The sequence below is a fragment of the Argiope bruennichi genome, chromosome 1 (genome assembly GCF_947563725.1).
Source record: "Argiope bruennichi chromosome 1, qqArgBrue1.1, whole genome shotgun sequence".
In the NCBI taxonomy this organism is placed as follows: Eukaryota; Metazoa; Arthropoda; class Arachnida; order Araneae; family Araneidae; genus Argiope; species Argiope bruennichi.
In genome coordinates this window covers 101,082,336-101,105,481 of record NC_079151.1, presented here as the reverse complement: position 1 = coordinate 101,105,481, position 23,146 = coordinate 101,082,336, and the positions used below count along the sequence as shown (strand labels likewise).

Genomic DNA, 23,146 nt, shown 5'->3' with positions numbered 1-23,146 from the left:
AAAAAAGCGACATCGATATATTAAACCAATTTCTTAGTTATGATAAAATCAATATCTTATTTTTAAAATTTTAAAAATGATTTTATAATTACAAAAATAAATATTCCATATTTTTACCTTTTTTTAATTTTTTCAGCACAGAAACTGTATGAATTCAGTGAAAAAAAGTTTTGATATCATACAATGTATAGCGATACGCATTTACTACTCATATGTGGTTTATTATTTGTTTTTCTTACTATATTTGACGAAAAGCGTATCAGTTAATGTTCTCGATCTGAAGAACATGCAGGATATTGCGGACTGGCAACTTTTTTCTTTTGTTATTTGCTAATAGAAGAGTGAGATAGAAGTTTTCCTATCTCAAGTATATGCTGGAAGCTCCTTAGTAAACTGCTTCTTTTAACTACTAAAAATATCTTTGCCACAAGATTGGAATTTATTGCTAAGTGTAATTTGTTGTTGAAGAAAGCGGCAATGTAACTATAAATACTTGTGTGTCAGAAGTTAACATGCATTGAATAAAATATTCAACTTTAGTAGGAGTGTTAGTTCATATTTAGTGGGATGATTCGTTCAGTACGAAAATGTTTCAATGGGATGTTTTATTAAATCCATCCTCATCGTTAAAATAAAAGCTGTATCTGTAAATGTTTTTGAAAATAATCGTAACTGAAATTATTAAATTTGGCTTTATCAAGAAATAATGTGCCGTTGGCAAAGGTATTATTATTTCTGCTTTATTTTCACCTGATACTCCTGATAACATAGATATTCTCAAGCACAAAAAAAAAGGCAAAATTTTCGGAATAAGTCAGTTTTGGAGGTTCTATTAATGCTCTGAGTGATTGCAAGAATTCCAGTTGTGTTCCTTCGTGCGATATATTTTTTGGATAAATTTCAGAGTTTTATGAACAGAGTGAAAAATTGTAAGCAGCGCATTTGTCCATCCGGAACATCTGGAAGGTATTATTGAGATCTTCAATAGCCTCAATTCTGCTTATGGTGACATCGAATGAGAAAGAGAGACTCGCCTTCGCATTGTACAAATCTACAACCAATAAAGCCGGTGTCCCGGCATAGGGGTAGCGCGTCTTCCCCGTGATCTGGACGTCCTGGGTTCGAGTCCCGGTTGGGCATGGTTGTTCTTCATCTGTTCTATCTGTGAGATGTGTGAATGTGCCCCCAGTAAAAAGGGGTTGTGCAAACGAATGTGATGCGTGAGTAGCTAAGAAGTACTCTTGGCCCTAGTTGGCGCTACTTAAAAAACAATACAGGGCCCCCCTTGGCTTAAAATCGCTGACTTCGTCAGCGAGCTTGTGCCTTTATAAAAAACAACAACAATCAATAAAATAATACCATTATAACTATAACCTGAACGATAACCTGCATTGTATTAGAACAAACTACTTAGAATTACCGAGACCAAAGCTGTCCTATACCAAAACTATGCATATTGTGGTAAAAAACGATGTTATATAATAAACTGCAATAAAATTATTCTAACTTATCTATACAGAAAAGTTTTAAAGGCAGCAGTATTTTTTAATTTTAAAAATATATATATTGAGATGCAATGCCAACATTTTCTCACACTTTCGATATTTATAAATTCTTAATTTACAACTATACACTAAAATTTGCGTTTACAAAAATTTCTGCATTGCTTGCCGTTTAAGAAGCTCGTATTTTATACTCTTGCACATCTCCTCTTCCAAAATGCACAAAAATTTTAAGGAAATATTAAGTCACATAGATATTTAAAAGCATCATAGGTAAAAAAAAAAAGCAGTATAGTATTTTGAATATTTAAAAAACGAGTATTTATTTATTTACTTGTCAAGTTTGGCTATTCAAATAAAATTTCGTTTGATGCACTTAAATTTTAAAAAAATCATTTAAAAAAATTCACATTAAAAAAATTGGCAGTTTTATATAAATATATTATTATGAGAAAGTAATGCCAGATATGTCTTAATCTAATGCAATAATATATAGATAATTAATCTCTCCATGTTACGAAAAATTATACTATTATTTGTTTTATAACCAAGATACAACCATTTTATAGATTTTACAAATTGGCAGTAAGGGGAAAATTCCACTCATTCCCTTCAAAGCAAGAAGTCTTTCGCTTCACAGTTCTTGTAGATCAAAGGAATATCTGACCCAAGTTTAAAAACTTTATAAATTTTTCTGATATTTGCCATTTTCGGTCTAATTGCAATGAACTGTTCTTCCAACTTTTCTTCTTGATAAAAAATTGGTCAAAAATTAGTAAACCAAATCTCTAACTTAATGCTGGGTACCGAGAGGTGGCATTGATACCTGACATGCCATTTCATTCCAAACTGAAGCCGACAAAATTAAATGGCAATCATAGGATGTACAGGACCATATTTTTAATAGAAGGCACGCCATATCCAATCCACATTAAAATCTGAAGTCAAATAGGTTCCCCTAGATCACCTTTCATTGGATTGATTAATAATATCTTATTTTTCGCTTAATGTTTAATTTGGATTTTGTAGGGTAAATGGTAGGCAAATAGATTATAATGGCTCAAAAACCAAAGATAACTAAGCTACTTCAATAGGGTAAAGGGTTGCATGGATTTTGGATACAATCACAATTTTTCTTGTGTATTTTAAATTTTTTCTTGTATATTTTAGAAAAACAATGACCTCCTCCACATTGCCGAAAATTATGTTTTACAGCTTAAGAACTTTAATTAGAATATTCTTGCGAACTATATTCAAAAATTTAAACTATGTGTATTCTTTTACTTTGCCCAATTTGAAACTAGAGTTTATCAATCGCTTGCAACCAACAAAACACAATAGTATAGAACCATTCCCACTTTGAATTTTATCAGCAAATAGAGAGCCTTAATATTTCCTTTTATATAAAAAATGCAACTAATGCCAATTAGCAAGGAAATTAAGGTGATTATGCCTTTTTAAATTTCTATGCAAAAGAGAATATTTTTGTAGAAAACAATCAAATTACTAAGTATTCAAAATTACTAAGTAGTTTCTAAAACATGCATCAGAAATTTCTGAAAATTTTCATGGATTATTTTTTGGTTATTTTATTTTTAATAGTGTTTCGTTTTAATATTTAGTTCCAAAATTTGCATATTGCGAAATGTATTGAATTATGGGTATGAATTTATTGCACTTCCACCGTTAAAACCTCGGGTAAATTAAAAAATTTTAATAGAATTTTCTTTTCTCTTGAAAGTTGTTTTATATGTATTTTTATTACAAATAAAACCTGGTGGAAGTATTTAGTGTTCTTGTTTATATAATGTTCAGATTTGAAACCATTTCCAGAAATAAGGGAATTTTTAATAGTATTATTAAGTATTTAATTGCTATTAAGTACCTAATTGTATTTCTGATAGTAATGTTAGATATTAATTTGTCGCAGAATAATTTGTTATTTTGTATGTTGCCCTATCAAACCTGGTACTATTTTCAGTGCCTCATCGATCTAACTTTCGAGGTTCTAAATTTTCTTCCATTAAATTTTAAGAGCATTTGCCATAGTTGTTATTGTGCTGAGGACTTATCGAATTCCTATACATATGAACTAATAAAACTATATTTACTTCATAAATCACAAAGAAAAATTATTCTTGGTTTCGTTCCAATTGCATAATATTTTATTTAAAAAATTGGAACTCAAATGCTTAAAAAAAGAAATTAAAACAATCGATAAAAGTATAACTTATTGGAATTATTATTAAATTTATTGGTTAAGATTTATTAACCAATAATTAAAGTTCAGATTTATTTATATATTAATTATTTTTCAAGTTTTGATTCGATTATTTGAAGAGACATCATTATCTATTATTAGAGTAAAGTATTTTATACATATAGTAGATGCATATATATCAATATTCACACAGTGGCATCGAACATGTTGATAGCAAATAGAAAGATGTTAATTGAATTAACATAAGACAAAGGGTGGTTTCTTCTTTGCTTAAAATCAAAATTTTATGCATCTTTTTAATGGAGAAAGGAAATACCATTCTGTAAAACTGAGTTATAGTAAAGCCTCTTATATTGCTGCCTCATTTTCTTTCTTTGTTACTTCTTAATTTCAACAGCAAATGAAACAACATCCAATTATAATACACTCATTGAAACTCTCAAATTTAAAAAAATGATGACACTATATGCATGTATGAGACGAATTTTATACTTTTCATACTACGAGGCTTAATACATTCGCAATCATTAAAATTTTGACGCTATGGTATGGTGTTGTATATTGGCACAAGGCCCGATTTAGAACAAGCTGCGCCATTCATAGGGATTTTTAAACAGTTCCAGTATAAAAAACGGATAAAATAAAACAAGAATTCATTATAAAACGTCTGAAGTTAAGATCTATGACTTATCACGATTTGGCACATGGTTTAATATAACTCAAATTTTAAAGCCAAAAAGAAAGTCAATTGCCGGCGTCCTGGCATAGGGGGAGCGTGTCTTCTTCGCGATCTCGATGTCCCAAGTCCCAGTTCGGGCATGGTCATTCTTCTGTGTTCTATCTGTGAAGTGTGTGAATGTGACCCCCTGTAAAAAGGGGTTGTGCAAGCGAATGTAACACATAAAGTAGCTAAGTCGTATTTTGACCTTAGTTGGCATTACTAAAAAAACAAGAGACGCTCACTCGGTTTAAATCGCTGACAGATAACTGTCAGAGGGCTTATAAAGTGCCATAAGTCACAACACAACAACAACAGAAAGCCAATTGCTTTTAAAAAGGCAAAAAGTTTTGAGTGAGGTTTCTCAACCACCAAGTCCTGTAGATTTAAAATAAGGGAATGAAAGTGAATTAAACGATCAGTAGTAAAATTTGGACATTGAGTAAAAATATGAGCAATACAATTGACCATACCACAGTTCGAAAATGAGGGGCCCGTTCACCAAACAACATATGTCTGTGTGTGTGTACCTAATGTGTCCAATGCGAAGACGAGTTAATTTTACATCTGTGCATCGGTTCGATAAAACTGACCACATATTTACTTTTGGATGAACAGCTTATAGCTTGCTATCAACCTGCGTGTTACAAACTTATTGCCACTTTCCGTAGATATATCGTTTGATATATCCAGAAACATCACAAAAGAGAACACGGAAACTGAGAGGTTCTGATGCTAATTCTGAATCTTGATCTGCAAGCTCATTGCCATAGATTCCAACGTGACTCGGTACCCAACAGAAGATTACGTCAAAGTCTCTGTTCACCAGTACTTATAGCTGTACCATGAATTGTGCAACAATCGGATTACAAGAATAATAAAAATTTAGTAATTGTTGCAAAACGCTTATGTTATCGGTGTATATACAAAATTTACGACAGTCAGATGAAAAAATATTTTGTAGTGCATATGAAATAGCAGTAGCTTCTGCCATGTATACTGGCTAGTATTTGGGATGAGAATAATTGTAAGATGTGTTATCTAAAATAACACAGGAGCCGACATGATTTATAGTTTTTGAATCATCCGTAAAGATTATTTTATTGTTGCTGTCCTGGGCAAGATGCTCAAGAAATATTCGCTGAAGCGAGTGTGCATCAATATGAGATTTTTTAAAACCAATGAATGGGCTTATGTAAGAAATGGATGGTGTTTTCCAGGGAGGAAAGTAGAAATGGTCAATAGATGGTCAATGGTCAATATTCTCCCTTCAGAAAGTTGTATGTCAGAAATGAAAAATTTCATGCGTTCATAAAGTGGACGGATAGAAATGGACGGATAATAAATTCGCTTTAAGAATTGACTGAGAGTGGTGTAAATTAGAGGGTGTTTAGATGTAGATGAAAATTCAAAATATTGTAAAGATAATTTCTAGCGACGCAGAGAAAATGGAAATTGATGGCACTCACATATAAATTTTCTACTGGGGATGTGCGGAAAGCTCCAGAGCAAATCTTCAGAACAGAATGATGTATTGTATTAAGTTTTTTCAAAGCAGAAAGGCTGGTAGAACCATAAGCTATACAACCGTAGTCTATCCGAGAGAGAATTAAAGCTTCATAAACTCGGAGTAATGATATCCTATCATTCCCCTAAAGATAAATATTAATAAAATTCTGATAAATACTAATTAGGAACACTTCAGTGATTTTTTTTCAGAAAAGAGATTGAAACCAGCAGAGTAAAAGTGTTATTTTTGCCAAAAGAATCTGAAATAAATGTTTTGCCTCAAATTGTATAAGTATCGAAACGATAGATTTGATATCTAATTTCTAACTTATTATTTTAAACTGCTCAGCAGTTTTCACAATTTTGTAAAATGTTTGTGTAATGGGACCAATATATCATAATATTTATACAAAATAAAATTTTGGATTTTTTGTTTAAAAAATTTTGGGAAGCTTATTAGCAGATGTGATATTGTTCATGAGCTTCAAATACTTTTACCTGCCTTCAGCATTGGAACTCATTTACAATATTGAACAAAAATGTACTTTCTCAACAAAAAAAGTGAAGAAATTGTGGTAAATAAGACGGCACTTCCAATTATATTCTTGAAAGGCACTTTTGTAAGCATTTGGTAAGAAATAACATACTCATAGCAATAGCCAGCGACCATTTCTAATTAATAACAATGAAAATCGAAGAGTTTGCAGATTTTTACTTTAAAAAAAGCTGTTACAACTTTTTTTAAAAAAAGCAATTAGATTCCAATTTGAAAATTCAAAATTCTGAATTATATGAATTAATTGATTTTACATATTTTAGTCATATATGTATAATGGAAACTTTTATAAAATGCGTATTCTATCTATTTCTAGAAAAAAGTATTTCACAAAAAAAAGTAAGAATAAATCTACTATCATAATATTTTATTTAAATAAAATAACTGAAATGAAACATTTGGCTTTACAAACAGAAAATTAATTTTTTTCAATCGCCACTTTCCCTCTCAATAACGTCTGACTCATTTGTTAAGTTATCTAATTTTAGACCATCATAACACTAAATATCACTTCATAACTTATATTTCCGGACCGTCCCATATATATATATATATATATATATATATATATATATATATATATATATATATATATATATATATATATATATATATATATATATAATATTGTAGTCTTAAGTGGTAGGCAAAAAGATGCCATCTGAAAGTCGTTTAACATTAAAAAGATAATAAAATGAAGGCACTTCCAGGGGTTACCTTTATTCTTCAACAAATTAATAAAATATGGATCTCTCTTTCTTGAGTAACACAAAAACCAACAATTTTCGCGACACTTTTTTCGCACCATATGAAAAAAGGATTTTTTTCCCCACAAAATAGCATGTATAATTCTAAACTTCCACATAGTAGAGCTCTAGATTTTTTTCTTTCAATTAAACCTTTTCAAATTAAAAGAGAATGAAATATTTCTTCCTGACAAGCAGAAAATGTTTTTTTTTTAAATGTTAGATTTTCATGTATATTAGTTTTGTTCTGGAATAAACAAATGGTTTTGTCTATAAATTCGCGAAGACTAAAATTTACTTAGGGTTTTAGGATAAAAATGACCTCGGAATAAATATTTGGATTGAAATCTTGTTTTACTTTTCTTTTTATAGCTCTTATATTTAATGTATATAGTTATTTGAAGAATGATGGAAATTACATATAAATACCTTCGGGAAGTTTTTTTCTATTTCTTTCAAGTATATGAATGTAATACCTATTCAGTTTTGCACATTCACAAAATAAGCAATTTAAAATAATATAATAATATTTCATACATTATATTATAAATAGATAATAATTCAAACAACACGAGTTTACATTTCAGACCAAAAAAAGAATCCAGACAACCAGATAAAATACTTTATTGCTTTGTATTCGGTGTTTCAGCCACGACAGCATTCGTGTGATAGACGGTGCAGAAAGAAGTCTTGGAGGTACCTCGGAAGTGTTCGGAATTCTTTCTTAATTTCTGATGGATGCGGTGGGCTTCGAGCGGAAGTGGAACATCGGACACTCTCCTCTTCCGTAACAGCCATTTTCTCTTGACTATAGAAACCAATTTAAATAAGTGTAATTCGAGGAAATCGTATACTGTCAGCAGGGAGATGCCAAGCCACAGGCCCACGTATCCACCGATAAAGCTCAGTATGCCAATCGGCTGTAATAAAGTGTGAGTCAGTATAATCACAAGAATGATACAGTAGAAAAATATAACAGGTTATTTTTTGAATATTAATTTTCAATAAATTAATAATACTTTCGAAATGAGCTTCAATAACCAAAAGCTGTTTTATCAAATTAGATTAACCCTCTCATTTCGACAACCATTCGTGTTCCGGTATCTTAGAATACTGGAGCACCCGGAGTTTTTCTTTTAAAGATAAAAAATTCCCTACTTCAAAAATGGCAATGAGAACTCGTGTTTTTAAGGGATTAACATACGAAAAAAGATTCCACTGGGACATCTTCTAAGAGTTTTCAGGAACTCTTCCTGCCCCCCTCCCCCTTAAACCCATCTAAACGAGCGTCTCGAATGAGTAAAGGAAACGCCAGGGATATGTAATCATACACAACGCAATGGGGGGGGGGCATCCAGACAATTCGGCCGCCATCGTAGTTTCATTAAACGGGCGTTTAGGGCCCTTTAGTCTGAATAGAATTAAATGTCAATCAATCTTAAGAAACATAAATATTTTGTGGGTATTCGAAATAGTAGAATTAGTATTTACTGAGCTTATTTATGAAAAATCAATAATCAAGTGTTGTGCTTCGGTGAAAGTGACTTGCAAAAACAAATTTCATTAGCTGCTTTTTTTTTCCGATGACGAATTGTACCGCAGTAAAGAGAATCAGTTGCATGAATAAGGATGGTGCAAGATTTTTGATAAAGGACAAGGATAAGATTTGATGCAATTGTATGATTTTTTTTTGATAAAGACAAGATTCTGATGCAATAAGGTTCCTGTTGCATTGGAGTTCTATTTCACAATGCATGTCGAAAATTAATGTTTACCTAATATCTTTGTTGTCACTATATAGTGTCCTCGCTCCTGATTCTAAGCTACTAGATGTTTGGATGAAGAAATCTTAAATATTTTTAGATTGGTTATAAGAGAAATATCGAAGATTATTTCAAAATAAGGATAGTAATATTCTATTTTCAGATAATACAAAAACACTGTACAATACAATACTCTTGCACTTAAAAAAACTCGGCCGTATTACTGATTACATCGATGCTATCAGTACTATTTTTGAAGCCAAGAATTTCAAATATTAGATTTTACATACTCCGTAATTTTAGCTGAAAATAAGAGTAACTGTTATCTTGCATTTTATGTTGCCACTAAAAAATTTACACAAGATAATAACTTATCGTATTTCACTGAAACAGAAATTATCCAAAACCTTCACCTTGTGGAACGCTACAAGTAATATAAGAAACTAAGAAAATAACCTTCTAGGTATATAATTAATGTATATGTATCATGCTGCAATAGAACAATAGTAATTTTATCGAAAATAGCCAAATATTTTGACCAGTGATTATTTAAAAGGAATAATTTAAAACTTCAAATGAATAATAATTAGCTGGTTGGAATGACCTTGACAACATTGTCATAACCGTACAATATGCTGACAATACTGTATAGCATTTAACATTCCTTAGATTATCAATAGAATAGATATGTTACATGAAGGACAATAAAACCACAATGGGTCTCGTTTAGTTACATATTTACAAGGCGCAGCTCGGCACAAAAGCAGAAGTAAAAAAGTGCAAAAAGGCAAAAGGGATGAAACAAATGATCCACTAGTCTTATATAACATGGGGTTTCCGGCCACGCGCCAATTCAGTACACGTGGTGACCTTTGATACCTTGGCAAAGGGCACCGAAGGGATCACTTTCATTTGATACGTAGATAGATGGCACAGTACTTTTTAGACAGTTTCAGTTGAATTAATTAAACCAAAAGTGGAATTGGATCAAGAAATAAGAGAATGAAATTATTATGGGCTAAATTAAGATAAAGCTTTGGAAATTAATTTGGATTAAATTAAGAGTTTAAAATATCATTACATTTTTACATAATTTAGAATTAAATATTGTGTATATAAAAATAAAAGAGAAACAAAATCAAAAATTTCATAATATATGAAATATTTCGCGAGTTCGGAGTTCTAATTACTATATTGGCAAGATTCTACATTCAATTTTCTGTTATGCAGCCATTATTTCTTTAAAATATCACACAACCATCCGATGCTTAAAGTAATTATTAAATAATATAATACATATCATCAAAAAACATGCCCTACCTCAAATCTTGGTGTATACGTGAAAGTAGTGATTTCCAGATTTTCGAATATAATATGAACCAGTGTTGCGCACCTGTAAAATATATTAGTTCTCAATTATGTTGGAATTCAAAAAAGGAATTAGTAAACATTTTATGCAGATTTCGAAAAAATTCGTTAAATATTCATCTGAAACTTAATAGTGATACTCTCATTTGCCAACCATTGCTCCAGTGATCAACGCTTTTGAATATTCTAATATATTTGTATGAATATTGGCATTTTTTACTTTTACATGATTTAAATCATTCATACGAGTGAAACGTTTTTTGAGATAAATAAAACTAGGAGTCATCCCCTCCTCCGCGCACTCGATCCTTTCACTAACTTCCAAGAATCGCATTGTGATTATTTTGGAATTACAAAGGTTCGTTTCGTTCGCTAGCCATATTGTAATGCATTTCTGTTCATAATAATAAACTATGAATATACTTATCACTAGAAACAAATTAAAATTATTTAAATACCATGAGTTGCTAAAATAATTTTTAATTAATAACTGAAAAAATAAATCATCAGTTTCTGAAATATACATTTCTAATATGTTTAAAAATCGATTTAAAATTCAGTTTATTTCTTCTCCCTGTAAGATTCATTTCATTAAAATGGATTCATATAATGTTAATGAAATTGAAATAATCACCAAAAATGCAGGGAGTAGTAATAAAATTAATTTAATCACGTCAATCAACTTTGATTCATCAAAGTTGATTGGCATGATGGTTTTGATAATCAACCACTATCATGACAACAACTACATCTATCTATACTTATATAAAGCTCAGTGTGTGTGTGTGTTGGCCCTCTACAGGCCAGACCATTTGGCCTACAGCTACCAAATTTGGTACATGTATCCTTGGAGATCGGGAATGTGCACCTGGGGTTCCTTTTTTTGAATTTTTAATTAGAATTTTAACTATTAATTAAAAACTAACTTTCCCGCCAAAAAATCTTTTCATTTTTCCCACCGCCAAACGAGTAAGGCTTCATTTTTTTTCCAACAGTAATGAGGCTATGCTTAAGATTTTTTGGCCGATTATTTCAAACTTCTGTTAACTTTCTTAATGTTTGATGCATTTAAAATTAAAAATTGTTAAATTAAAATAAAACAGAATAAAGGAAATAAAAAATTTCTAATCTGCATAGCGTTATCCCAACTGGCGTATAAAAACTCACGCATTTGCATTACCATAACTGACGCTGAAAATTCACGCATGCGCATTGTCTTCTGATTGTTGACAACGGATACGGACATTTTGAAGGCTTAACCTGTTTTCGACAGATTATTTTAAACGATTCTGTTTATTTTCTTAGAGTTTCATGCATTTAAAACTAAACATTGTTAATTAATTTGTCTGTTCATGATGAATCTGAGAAAATTTTGTAGAAAACTTCTTGAGATATTACATAAATTAAGAAAGATATTCTTTCGTACCCATAAGGTTTAGTTTAAATACTCAGCGACTCTGTTTTCAGTACTCATATTTTTCAAAAACATGCTTCGTTTCAGTAAAAAATTTCCTTATATTAATTGCAATTTAACCATTTCCACTTTAATTTAAAGCATAAATTCTACGGGAGTGAAAAGAAAATTAGATTACGTTATGGTTGAAGGCCTTTATAATATTATGAATGAATTATATGACTATCAAAATTTGTAGCTTTAAAATATTTTGATGAAGAAGCTATTAAAATAGGAGTTGCATAAAATATTTAATTATTAAAATTTTAACGAGAATTAAGACTGGTGAACCGGCTGGTCGCCAAAAGAGGCTAGTACTTATATAAAGCTCAATGTGTGTGTGTGTGTGTGTGTGTGTGTGTGTGTGTGTGTGTGTGTGTGTGTGTGTGTGTGTGTGTGTGTGTGTGTGTGTGTGTGTGTGTGTGTGTGTGTGTGTGTGTGTGTGTGTGTGTGTGTGTGTGTGTTGGCGCTCTACAGGCCAGACCGTTTGATCCACAGCTACTAAATTTGGTACATGTATACCTTAGAGGTCGGGAATGTGCACCTGGAGTCCCTTTTTTTGAATTTTTAATTAGAATTTTAATTATTAATTAAAAACTAACTTTCCTGCCAAAAAAATCTTTTCATTTTCCTCACTACAAAATGAGTAAAGCTTCAGTTTTTTTTTTCTCGCTAATTAGGCTATGCTTAAGATTTTTCAGCCGTTTATTTCAAACGATTCTGTTTATTTTCTTAATGTTTGATGCATTTAAAATTAAACATTGTTAATTAATCCATGTTTCAGATTCATTCTGAAGTAATTTTGAATTAAAATAACACAGAATAAAGGAAATTAAAAATTTCTAATCTGCATAGCGTTACCCCAACTGACGTAGAAAAATTCATGCATTTGCGTTACCGTAACTGGCGTTGAAAATTCACGCATGCGCATTGTGTTCTGATTGTTGACAAAAATTTTCAACGGATGTTGACGATTTAAATTATTTTTAGGTTAGTTGTGTGCTTTTGTAATTAAATTGTATTTATGTTAGTTATATATATTTTTAGTATATGCTTATAGTTTTAAGCACATCGGTTTTTAAGTAGTTTTTTTAATCTGTTTTCGACCGATTATTTTAAACGATTATGTTTATTTTCTCAGCGTTTGATGCATTTAATAAGCATTGTGAATTAATCGATCTGCTCATGATGAATCTGAGAAAATTTTGTTGACAAATTCTTGAGATATTACATAAATTAAGAAAGATATTCTTTAGTGCCCATAAAGTTTAAACGTTCAGTGACTCTGTTATCAGTAATCATATTATTAAAAAAATGCTTTGTTTTAGTAAAAAATATTATTATATTAATTGTAGATTAATCATTTCCACCTTGATTTAAAGCGTAAATTCTATGGGGGGGGCTAACAGAAAATTAGAGAGATACATATTACTTTATGGCTGAAGGCTTTTATAATATTATGAGTGAATTATACGACTATCAAAATTTGAAGTTTTAAAATATTTTGATGAAGAAGCTATTAAAGTAGAAATTACATAAAATATTTAATTATTAAAATTTTGACGAAGCATTAAGATTTGCGAACCGGCTAGTCGCCAAAGGCAGTTAGTCTTATAATAAAAAAAATACCACATTATTTTAAATTATATTTGAATAATAATGACAGAGTATGTTGAGTAGTTAGTTATACTTCAAATTAGCAAAATTAATTATCAAAAACACTTTTCAACTCGTTCAGTTTCATTCATTCGTACTAGATTTTCGTACGAATAGTTCTTCAAGATTTTCATTTATTCTAACTTCTCGTTTCCGACTATTTCGATTTATAAACAAAACTTCTCAACATAAACTCATTTTTCCGTACTTTCCAACTTCAAAAAGAAGATTTTATCTCAGATTTCCCGCCAGGGCAATCTGAACATGCGAACTGTTGTCAAATGATTATTAACTAATTTTGCATCCACATAAATATTTTATACATAGAGATAAATAAAACTTTTGCTATTTCAAACTAAAACGTAAAAGATTACTTATCAAAAGAGTAACAATAAATATTTAAATGTTAAACTGGTTTTATTCTGGCTTAAATAAGCGATATCTTTCAAACAACAACAATAGTTGGTTTTAATGGAATAATTCTTTGCATTAAATTATAATGTAAACAATCCAGACGAAGCATAAGGATGACGCATTTCCGTTGATTCAAAACAAACACAGCATAATAAAAACAACAACATTTCACAGCCAAAAAAAATCGTCTGATAATATTTCAAGAAATTCTTTTTTCCATTAACTTAATTTCTAGTTATAAAGAAGGAAAAGGAAGGAAGGAAGGAAAATTTAAAGAAGGAAATGATAAAACATTTCTTCTTCTTACTTCTGAAGATACCGACAAAATCTTAATCTTTTGTCCTTCCTTGTGTAAGGATTCATGGAATTGAGAATAATCTTTCGCTTACTGAAATTACTAGTAGAATTGTCTTCAATACTTATCAGGCAGTACAGTAAGAAGTATATTTACTATAATAATAATCTACTAAATAAAGTGTAATAATAAAACTAAACTAAATTTAAAGTTTGCGTCAATTTAGAACCGAGGTTTCTAAAGGCTAAGCATACTATGTGATTCACTGCCGGTATTTATAGCGATTTCTCAAATTATCATCTGATCAACTGTAAATTTTTAATACAAATGTCTGCTAAACATTTTTTTTTATTCTTTTTCAAATTATATGTCTTATGAAGAAATTCATAAATGCTTTCTGTCTATAATATGTATGTATACATTGTCTATTAATTGTAATTCTTTTTCTTATCTAGATATTTTATTCAATATAGAAACATTTCCTGGAAAAAATAAAATTAACATTAAATAAATCAATGAATTGGTATATTATGTATAGAAATTTGATTTACAGAAGATCGATTGCATATAACATTCACTAAAAAGAAAATATTTCAACTTACGACAGGTCGCTTTCAGCAGCTTTTGCGCAACTTCTCTGAAAATGACAAAATAAAACAATTTATTTTTTTACTAATCCTATAATTTTACAAAAGAAGATAAATGTCATTTAAAAAGTATCTATTCATTAAACAATATCTAATTCAATATGAAAAAGAAGCATTTCTGAGTATATTATCTGATAATGCATTTCATATATCCAAAGACAAACATCATCTTAACAATCTGTGAAACTGCTTTGTTCAAATATTAATATCATAGCAGGAAAAAAAACGTTTTTTAAATGTATTAATAGGTCCAATGCCCCCGACCACGAAGATGACGAATTTTAAAATTTTGACGATAATGTGAATTCTGGAAATAAAAATTTATGTAAGTATTTCTTTTAGGAGTTGAGATCTAGAGATTCTTCTAAATAATTCCATATCTTCTTGAAAGATTATAAAAGACGAAGCGCTCGCAAGAAGATTAAACTATCTCTTTGAAATGTTGATCCAGAGGGAGTTTTCATATTATGTTACACTGAACGCTATTGAGCTGAACTGTTATTGGATTAATAATTTGCTGTCTGGTAGTGTCTCCAAATGTTGTTCTTTATATGTCTCAGTTTTTTTTATCACATTCATGGAATAAATGTCATCTTCCATTATCCAGCTAATTGGATTTCTTTTACCGTTACACTTACCTATCAATTTCAGTAATATATACGTGCTCGAGATAAATGAGTTTTAATATCACAGAATTACGTGAATATTATACTTTTTTCACTTTAGTGTATGGTCTGGTGTTTTTTTTTGTAGTTAATTACCATAAGTGCTGGCCAATCTTCTGTTGATTCAACTTCAATTTGTTTTATTACTTTTTTTCTTTAATTGTTATGTCATTGCTTTTTTCAAAAAGTTAAAGAAAAGAAATATAAATCATAAGTTTTAATTATGATTACATTTTCTGGCGGATTGTTAAATACTCATTGATACTCATTATGAAAGAATACTCATTTTATATTCTACGATTTAAGACATTATTTTATTGAACATTCTAGAAGTAATCCGCAAATTATGTAATATACCTAACAACCAAAATAGCATTTATTATCGATTTAGAGACATCATAACCTTTTTCATTTGTAGGAAATTTACATTAATCAATTATTTCATAAGTTCATTGCAGAAAACGATGAGTTTCAATTGTGAAGCAGTTTGGAAATCAGAATGCTTGTTCCCCATTAAAATATATTTTAATGAATTATCTTCGTTTTAAATAACAAGAAACCATCAACTTTTTCCCTTATTAAAATTGACATAGATATATTTTCCCAACAGACCGCGAACTATTTTTCACAGAAGAGAAAAAAAAATCATTCCTTGTAATGGGGAATAGTCAGTCGGAATATGGACAAGACCGAAACAAGAATAAGCCATGGTTAAAAAAAGTATTTAAAAGAAACTATAGACAAGTAAGCATTGGATATAATAGGTTTTTTTTTAACGGAATAAATTTGAATTTTCTACAATTTTTCTCTCCTTCATTAATGTATTTAACAATTCTTTCTTCATCAAGGGGTTTATTTGCTAGCTTTAAGTTGTTAATGCCGAGACAAAAAAAAGAGCCCATGAAACAAGCAAAAATAAATTGCAAGAGTTTCACTATTAAATTAATTAAATTTCTTGTAAATGCATATCTTTCGTTGCTGCTATTTGTTTTCCAACATCTGAAAAAAGTTTTAGTATTTACATAACCTCATAAAACCAAAACAACAATGTCATTACAAAAATTCAGCTTTCTTCCCTTTTTTCTCCTAATATCCAGTATTTTATTGTACAATACAAGTAACTCAGTTAATATTTCAATTTCTAAACTTGTTTGTTTATATTTATAAACTATTTCGCAGACTATAATAAATACAGCCTGTTTACAGTTCGTCGCGAACTAGACTGAAATGCCATTGCAAGCAATTTACGATTCTAAACGGCTGATGCAATATAGCACAGTGCAAAGTCTGCTTCTCTTGAATATGAACATATGTTACGATCAAATCGATCAGAAAATATTTCAGTGACATTTATTATCTTCGATTAAAAAAGAATTGTTATCTTTATTATTTCCGATGTGTCAACATTGTAAAAAATTGGAAGTAAATTTAAAACGCAACAAATCGAAATTTTTTCTAGCAATTTGATGAAATTGAAATTATTGATTTTTGTGTTACCAATCTTTGGTTGCCTTTCTTTAAACTAAAACTTTAAATTGTTTTAACTAAAGGCGTTTGAATCTATTTATATTCGCTTTGAGATAGACATTGAAAGCATGGAATTATAAAAAAATACATTTGTAAGCCAATCTTTTCATAAGCTATTCATGTGCTACATTCGTGGGTCGCATTTTGTTAAACAGTTATACTACAACTTACATAAAATTGAGTTATTTTATTTAATACTAATGAAATGTACTTATCAAAATTAATTGGCCTTAACATTACTCTAGGATTTAAAATATATATATAAATTCTTACTCGGCTTCCTTCACTGTTAGCTTCTTGAACTTGTACTTCATATCTCCGCATCCTGTAACAACAAGATGATAATAATATAAAACAGATGGCACACTTTTCAACATTTTAAAACACAAATTCAATACCAAACAAAAGTTTCTTGCCAATATAAATATGCGTGTGTCGCGCAATTTTTTCCTGGAATGTTGTTAATTTAAAAAAAAAATAATGGTGATAGCGCATTTTATAAAAGCGATAAGAAAATGAAGGTAGTATATTAGTCAAAGTGCAAATAGATTTAGATATCGCATATAATTATAATTACAGTAATACGAACATGTCGCCTCTTATGACTTGACTCCGAGAAGTTCATATACTCAATTAGCAGAAAAAGAGTAAAGCTACTAAAATAATACAGGTAAAATGTCTAACACAATTTTATATTTAAAAATACTTCGTTAGGGAACCTATAACTATTAAGTTATACATAACTGACAATAAGTATAACCATTATTATGGTCGAATCAGCTGGTTATCAAAGACGCCTAATACTTTCTAATACCCCTGAATATGAAAATGGAAATGAAACTGGAAAATTTATTAATAATATAAAATATTAAGCATTATCAACATCTACCATTTAAGTCTCTGACTAGCAGATATCAATTGATATCATACATTGACCATTCCGATCCGCCCTGAGACATACAGATAAAATCTGAATTAAAAGACAACTACGATAGCATTGGAGGGAACTAAGGTTGAGGCCCAAGGACCATAATCAGCCACGATATACTCCTTTCCATTGGAAGTATGGCCCGTCATCGGTAGAGGGTAATAGATCCCACATCTTTTTTGTAGTCACCCAGGTGGCAAGAACCAACCACCATACCAGAAACTTCTCATCCTCATATCTGAGATGCATAATTATTTTAATTTTATTCTTAAAAGGTAAGTGAAAAATATAGTCTGTCAAATATCTTGTTGATTATGTTGAATTCTCAATTATTCGCAATAAAATATATAAATGCAACAATTTAATGATCTTAATTCCCCCAAGAAGGGAGAGACTTATGAATTAGTTTAAGAAAATGATGAGAAGCCAGAACAGTTTCACTTAGTGAAATGTGGATCTCAAAACTTATTAAACATATACATTGGCGAATGACGACGAATATCATCACTTTATTTCCGACAAGATGAAGCTCTTCTGTACTATCAACGCTATTTTCTTGATAAGAACCTTCCAAATCGATAGTTGGGTTAAGAGAGGCCGTAAGTCCCAGCATATTCCCCAGATCTGGCTCCACTCAACTTTTTTTTGTAGGGATACCTTAAAGATAAAGTTTACGCCAAGAAACCCAAACCAACAATCGGAAGAATTAATCGTGCAAGAATGCGCTTTAATAACGACGGAAATGTTTAATATTGTAATTCATTTGTCCACTATTATCAGTATTGTCCTGACCAGAACGGTAAGAATTTTGAGCAACTTCTGCAAAATAAAAACTTATATGTTTAATGTAGATTCTCCTGCAATTTAATTAATTATATGTGAATAAGAATTGAAATTAGAATTATTCAAACATTGCAAAGATTTTTGGGACACAATGTATACATGAGACTGCAAACAACTTAAAATCAGAAACATATGTTCATTAAAATGTTTGTTTGATCATTCGAAATTTTGATGAGCCAATTGTATCTAATTTATTGTATAAGTTGATTTATTGCGGCTCTATGTACTTGATTAATTTCTTTTTGTTTATATGCATAACTTAAAATTAGCTACCTGCAAGGTGATGTACAACCAGGCACGCACTCTTCTCGGGCAATCTTTGCAAAATTAGGTATGGCTGAAATGAGAAGCAAACACTTTTTTTTTAATTTGCAAAAGAGAGTGATAAATTAATTAAAGCTTCGAGTGTAAAGAGTGGTTTCAAAATTTAACATTCATAAGTAAAGTATTATCTTACGTTTTTCGCATATAGTTTCATTGTGAGGATAATCAATTCTGCGTTCAGCACAGCCATAAAGCTTTAAGGACATTTCCAGTTTACATTTTTCTTTACACATCTATGCATAAAAACAAAGAAAAATGAAAACTCTTAGAAAAAAAGTTAACATTACAAAATAAAATGAAACAGTAATTGGCAAATATACAATGTTTTGGTGAAGAGCTTTTATATTTCTGGGAAATTATCTCTCTTTGCATTTTTGCGTTATTAATTATTAGTCTTTTTGTTTATCTCATATACGCAGTTTTAGTATTTGAAAAGTATGTCGCCTTAACAAAGATTAACTTCGATATAAACAAACCAAGCAGAATCTTTAGCAACTGTTCAACAGTGATTGCAAATACATGTTAAAGAATTGTTGCTTTTGCATACAAGCAGAAATCTTGAATTCAAGCAACCAAACCATTTCTTTGACTTTCTTTTAAAACAAGCACCGAAGTTCTGGGACATGCTACAGCTATACATGAGGTCAAAGGTTCCTTTTTGAGGTATTGTTGGTTATTATTGAGTGATTCGAAACCTTCTTTCGATTGCAGTGTCATATATATTGCATCCTAATCGTATAAGTTCGTTGAGAAACTATTGATTATCATGGCGCAATTGTTCTCTGATTACAGTAAGCGCACTATTGTCTTGGTCGTAAATTAAATAAGTCAAACTGCGAGTAGTCATATCAATTATATTTTGTAACAAATAACATAATAACTGATATGGTTCTGTCACATAAAACTTCAAATAAGGTTACAAATGGCTATCACATTCCAAAGAGCATAAATGATAGTCAATGCCTGAATAATTTGTTGGCGCCAATGATAGAATTACAAGATTCCATTTTTACTTTTGAAATTGCGGATGACAGAAATGCTTACGAACTATTTTATATGCGCAATCGGAAACGAAACGCAATGAGAGAGTTCAGAAAATATATTTAGGAATATATTGTATTGAACTTGTATATTTCAAGTTATTGTTCTAAACAATATTTCTGTAATCACATCTCGAAGACATTACTTTTTGTCTACGAATGTAGAGTACTCCTTTACAAAGATAATGCTTTTATTTATATGTTCTACAAGACTGCATCCATTCAATAGTTTTTCTCATTTAGATTGCCAAGAATCCTTATTTTCCGCCATGAATTATTCTATGAGAACGAATGAATTCCATATAATTTATACATGGTCATGGTATTTCAGACACTATGTATCAAAAAAGTATACATGCTTTACATCTAAAATTGTAAAATTGCTCTCATAATAATTATGAAGGCTATCACATTTTTTTTAAGAAATAGTAAACGAATATTATTAGGGTAAGAAAAAGTCTATTATAATTTAATAAGAGCTCTGACTTATTTTCTGGCTTTTATTCAGTTTAATGGAAAGATTTAAATATGTTAAACTGAATACGAGATATTTTGACTACAGTTGTAGTTCTGTGTCTCATTTTGGCTGTAATCATTCAGGGAAAAGGACGTTCCAAAACACAACCAATGTTCTGGTACGTATGTATTAACACAGATCGTCAACGATTGTACTGTAATAGGTATCCCCGTAGCTATTGTTCGCCAATGCTATGCGGTTAATAATACACAAGTACATTTATTAGAGGGCAGAAGAGAAAATTTCGGGCGGATTACTTCCGTTGTTAAATGCTTAAAAAATCCTTTTATGTCATGTTCTAATATATCTGTTCCATCAAGATAATATATCTGTTCCATAGAAAAATAGTTGATCTGTTGGCAAATAATTCATTGCAAACATGATTTATCAATTGATATATTCAAGTCTTGCGTAAAATTTAATAAAGGCTCTTTGTCCTAGAAAAATAATTCAACATGGAAGAGATTTACTTCTATAATTAATGGTCCTACCTTTTCAATTACTGAATAAATAAGCAGACCTTATTACAGTACATTAACAGAAAGTCAAAATTTATCATGCATGCACACTTACTTTAATTACGACATTCTGGATTTAAATCCAGCCACGGTCTTATAAATTCTTTGATGCACTTCATATTATCTCTGAAATCTATGCAATTTTGTATTTAATTTTTTGTGTGTGTGTTTGAATAAGAATATTATTATATTCTTCTGAGAGACTGAAATGAACATCTAAATCATTTAAAATATTTTTATTTAACATTTTAGAGTTGGCATCATTGAAATTATGGTAGAATTTTATTGATAAAATACATCAATAATGCATCAACTCACGCCTGTGTGTGTGTGTGTGTGTGTGTGTGTGTGTGTGTGTGTGTGTGTGTGTGTGTGTGTGTGTGTGTGTGTGTGTAAGGTTATTTTGAATCCTGTCCGCTAAATAATATATAACATATTTTTGTTTGATTGAGAGTGCACGTTTGAAGCAGTGAAGAGACTTGGTATTTTTAATTCCGTTTTATTCTCTCTCGGGAGGCAAACATGATTATTTACAAGGCGCAGTGCGGCACAAAAGCAGAAGTAAGAAAGAAGGCAAAAAAGGGACAAACAAATGATCACTAGTCTTATATAACATTGGATTTTTAGCCAGGCGCCAATGGAATACACGTGGTGACCTTTGACACTTTTTCAAGGGCAACCGAAGATATCACTTTCTCTTGATACGTAGTACTGATGCCGCATTAGTTTTATAGAGGAATTAATTAAACCGAAAGTGGAATTGGATCACGAAATAAGAGAATATTTTAGAATGAAGTTACGATGAACTAAATTAAATCTTGGAAATTAATTTGGATTAAATTAAGAGTTTAAATTATATATATATATATATATATATTTAATCATTTAATGAAATTATAAACGTGTGTGCTCAATGTATAATGAATAGATGTTTACAAAGTTCCAGCCATTCATCCATTCAAAATAGGCGGACTGCCACATTAAAATGCATAACAGTTGAACTAACTTTATATTATCTCTGAAATCTGTGCAATTCTGTATATAAGTATTATTTCTGTATTTGAATAAGTATATAATAAGTTTATTGATAATAACCAAGCAAACAAAATGTAAAATATATGGTTCCATTAAACATCAAGGATCTTAATGATTTCTAAATTCCATACTAAATTTAAATTTACCTCTCTTATTTTCTAATTTTTTGGAGTATCTATCCCATGTATGTTTTAGTTTTATCTTTTATGAAAAAAAAGTACCTTCTCTGTGACGGGACCTTTTCCTCCATTTTCTTTCCACTGCGTTAGATAGTCAGTGCAGCTGCTCTTATACGGAGGTGGAAGAAGCACTTTCTCTGCCTAATAAAATAAAGTCACGGAGATAAAATAAAAACATTCAACAAAATAATTGAAATTCAAAAGTCTATAAGCCTTTTCATTATTCATTAAGTTCTTGTTAAAATTTATTTTTGTCGCTTGTTAAAGGTCTGTTATGAAAAACAAAATGGATTTAGTTTTTCTTTGGATATTCAGAAATAATCTAGTACTCGGAAATACAGATTATTTCCTAGTACTATATATATAGATTATTTTCCTAGTAGTTATATATATAGATAAAGAATCACACGAAAATCTAACTCCAAAGTAAAAATTTTATCTGTAGAGGAATCACACACATCTTCAAGAATAATATGTAAATTACAGGATGACATCGATCCTATGTCATAGTTACTAGAGTGTTAGAGAGGAAGGAGTATATAAGGAGTGGTGGCAAAAAAGTAAAATTGTTCGCAAGCTTTCTGTAAGTCGTTCAGCGCCATAATAGAATAGTTATGACACAGAAGACGCATGTTGATGTTTTTTTTACGTAGTAGAATTATCGGCCTCTACAATGTGGACGTACTCAAATGGAAGCATCAGGGAAACTTGGAATCACCCAA

The 23,146-nt window shown here is 30.2% G+C and overlaps 1 protein-coding gene across 1 annotated transcript in view; it reads right to left on the bottom strand.

The window, feature by feature from the left end:
• Positions 1-7,875: 7,875 nt before the first annotated feature.
• Positions 7,876-23,146, bottom strand: part of LOC129973857 (degenerin mec-4-like) — a 32,674-nt gene continuing 17,403 nt past the window's right edge. Inside the window, exons 7-13 of the mRNA XM_056087520.1 lie at positions 22,467-22,565; positions 19,269-19,368; positions 19,085-19,148; positions 17,314-17,365; positions 14,804-14,838; positions 10,336-10,408; positions 7,876-8,172 (exon numbers count right to left, since the gene is read on the bottom strand). Of these exons, the coding sequence (XP_055943495.1) occupies positions 7,876-8,172; positions 10,336-10,408; positions 14,804-14,838; positions 17,314-17,365; positions 19,085-19,148; positions 19,269-19,368; positions 22,467-22,565 (720 nt within the window). The remainder of the gene's footprint in view (positions 8,173-10,335; positions 10,409-14,803; positions 14,839-17,313; positions 17,366-19,084; positions 19,149-19,268; positions 19,369-22,466; positions 22,566-23,146) is intronic.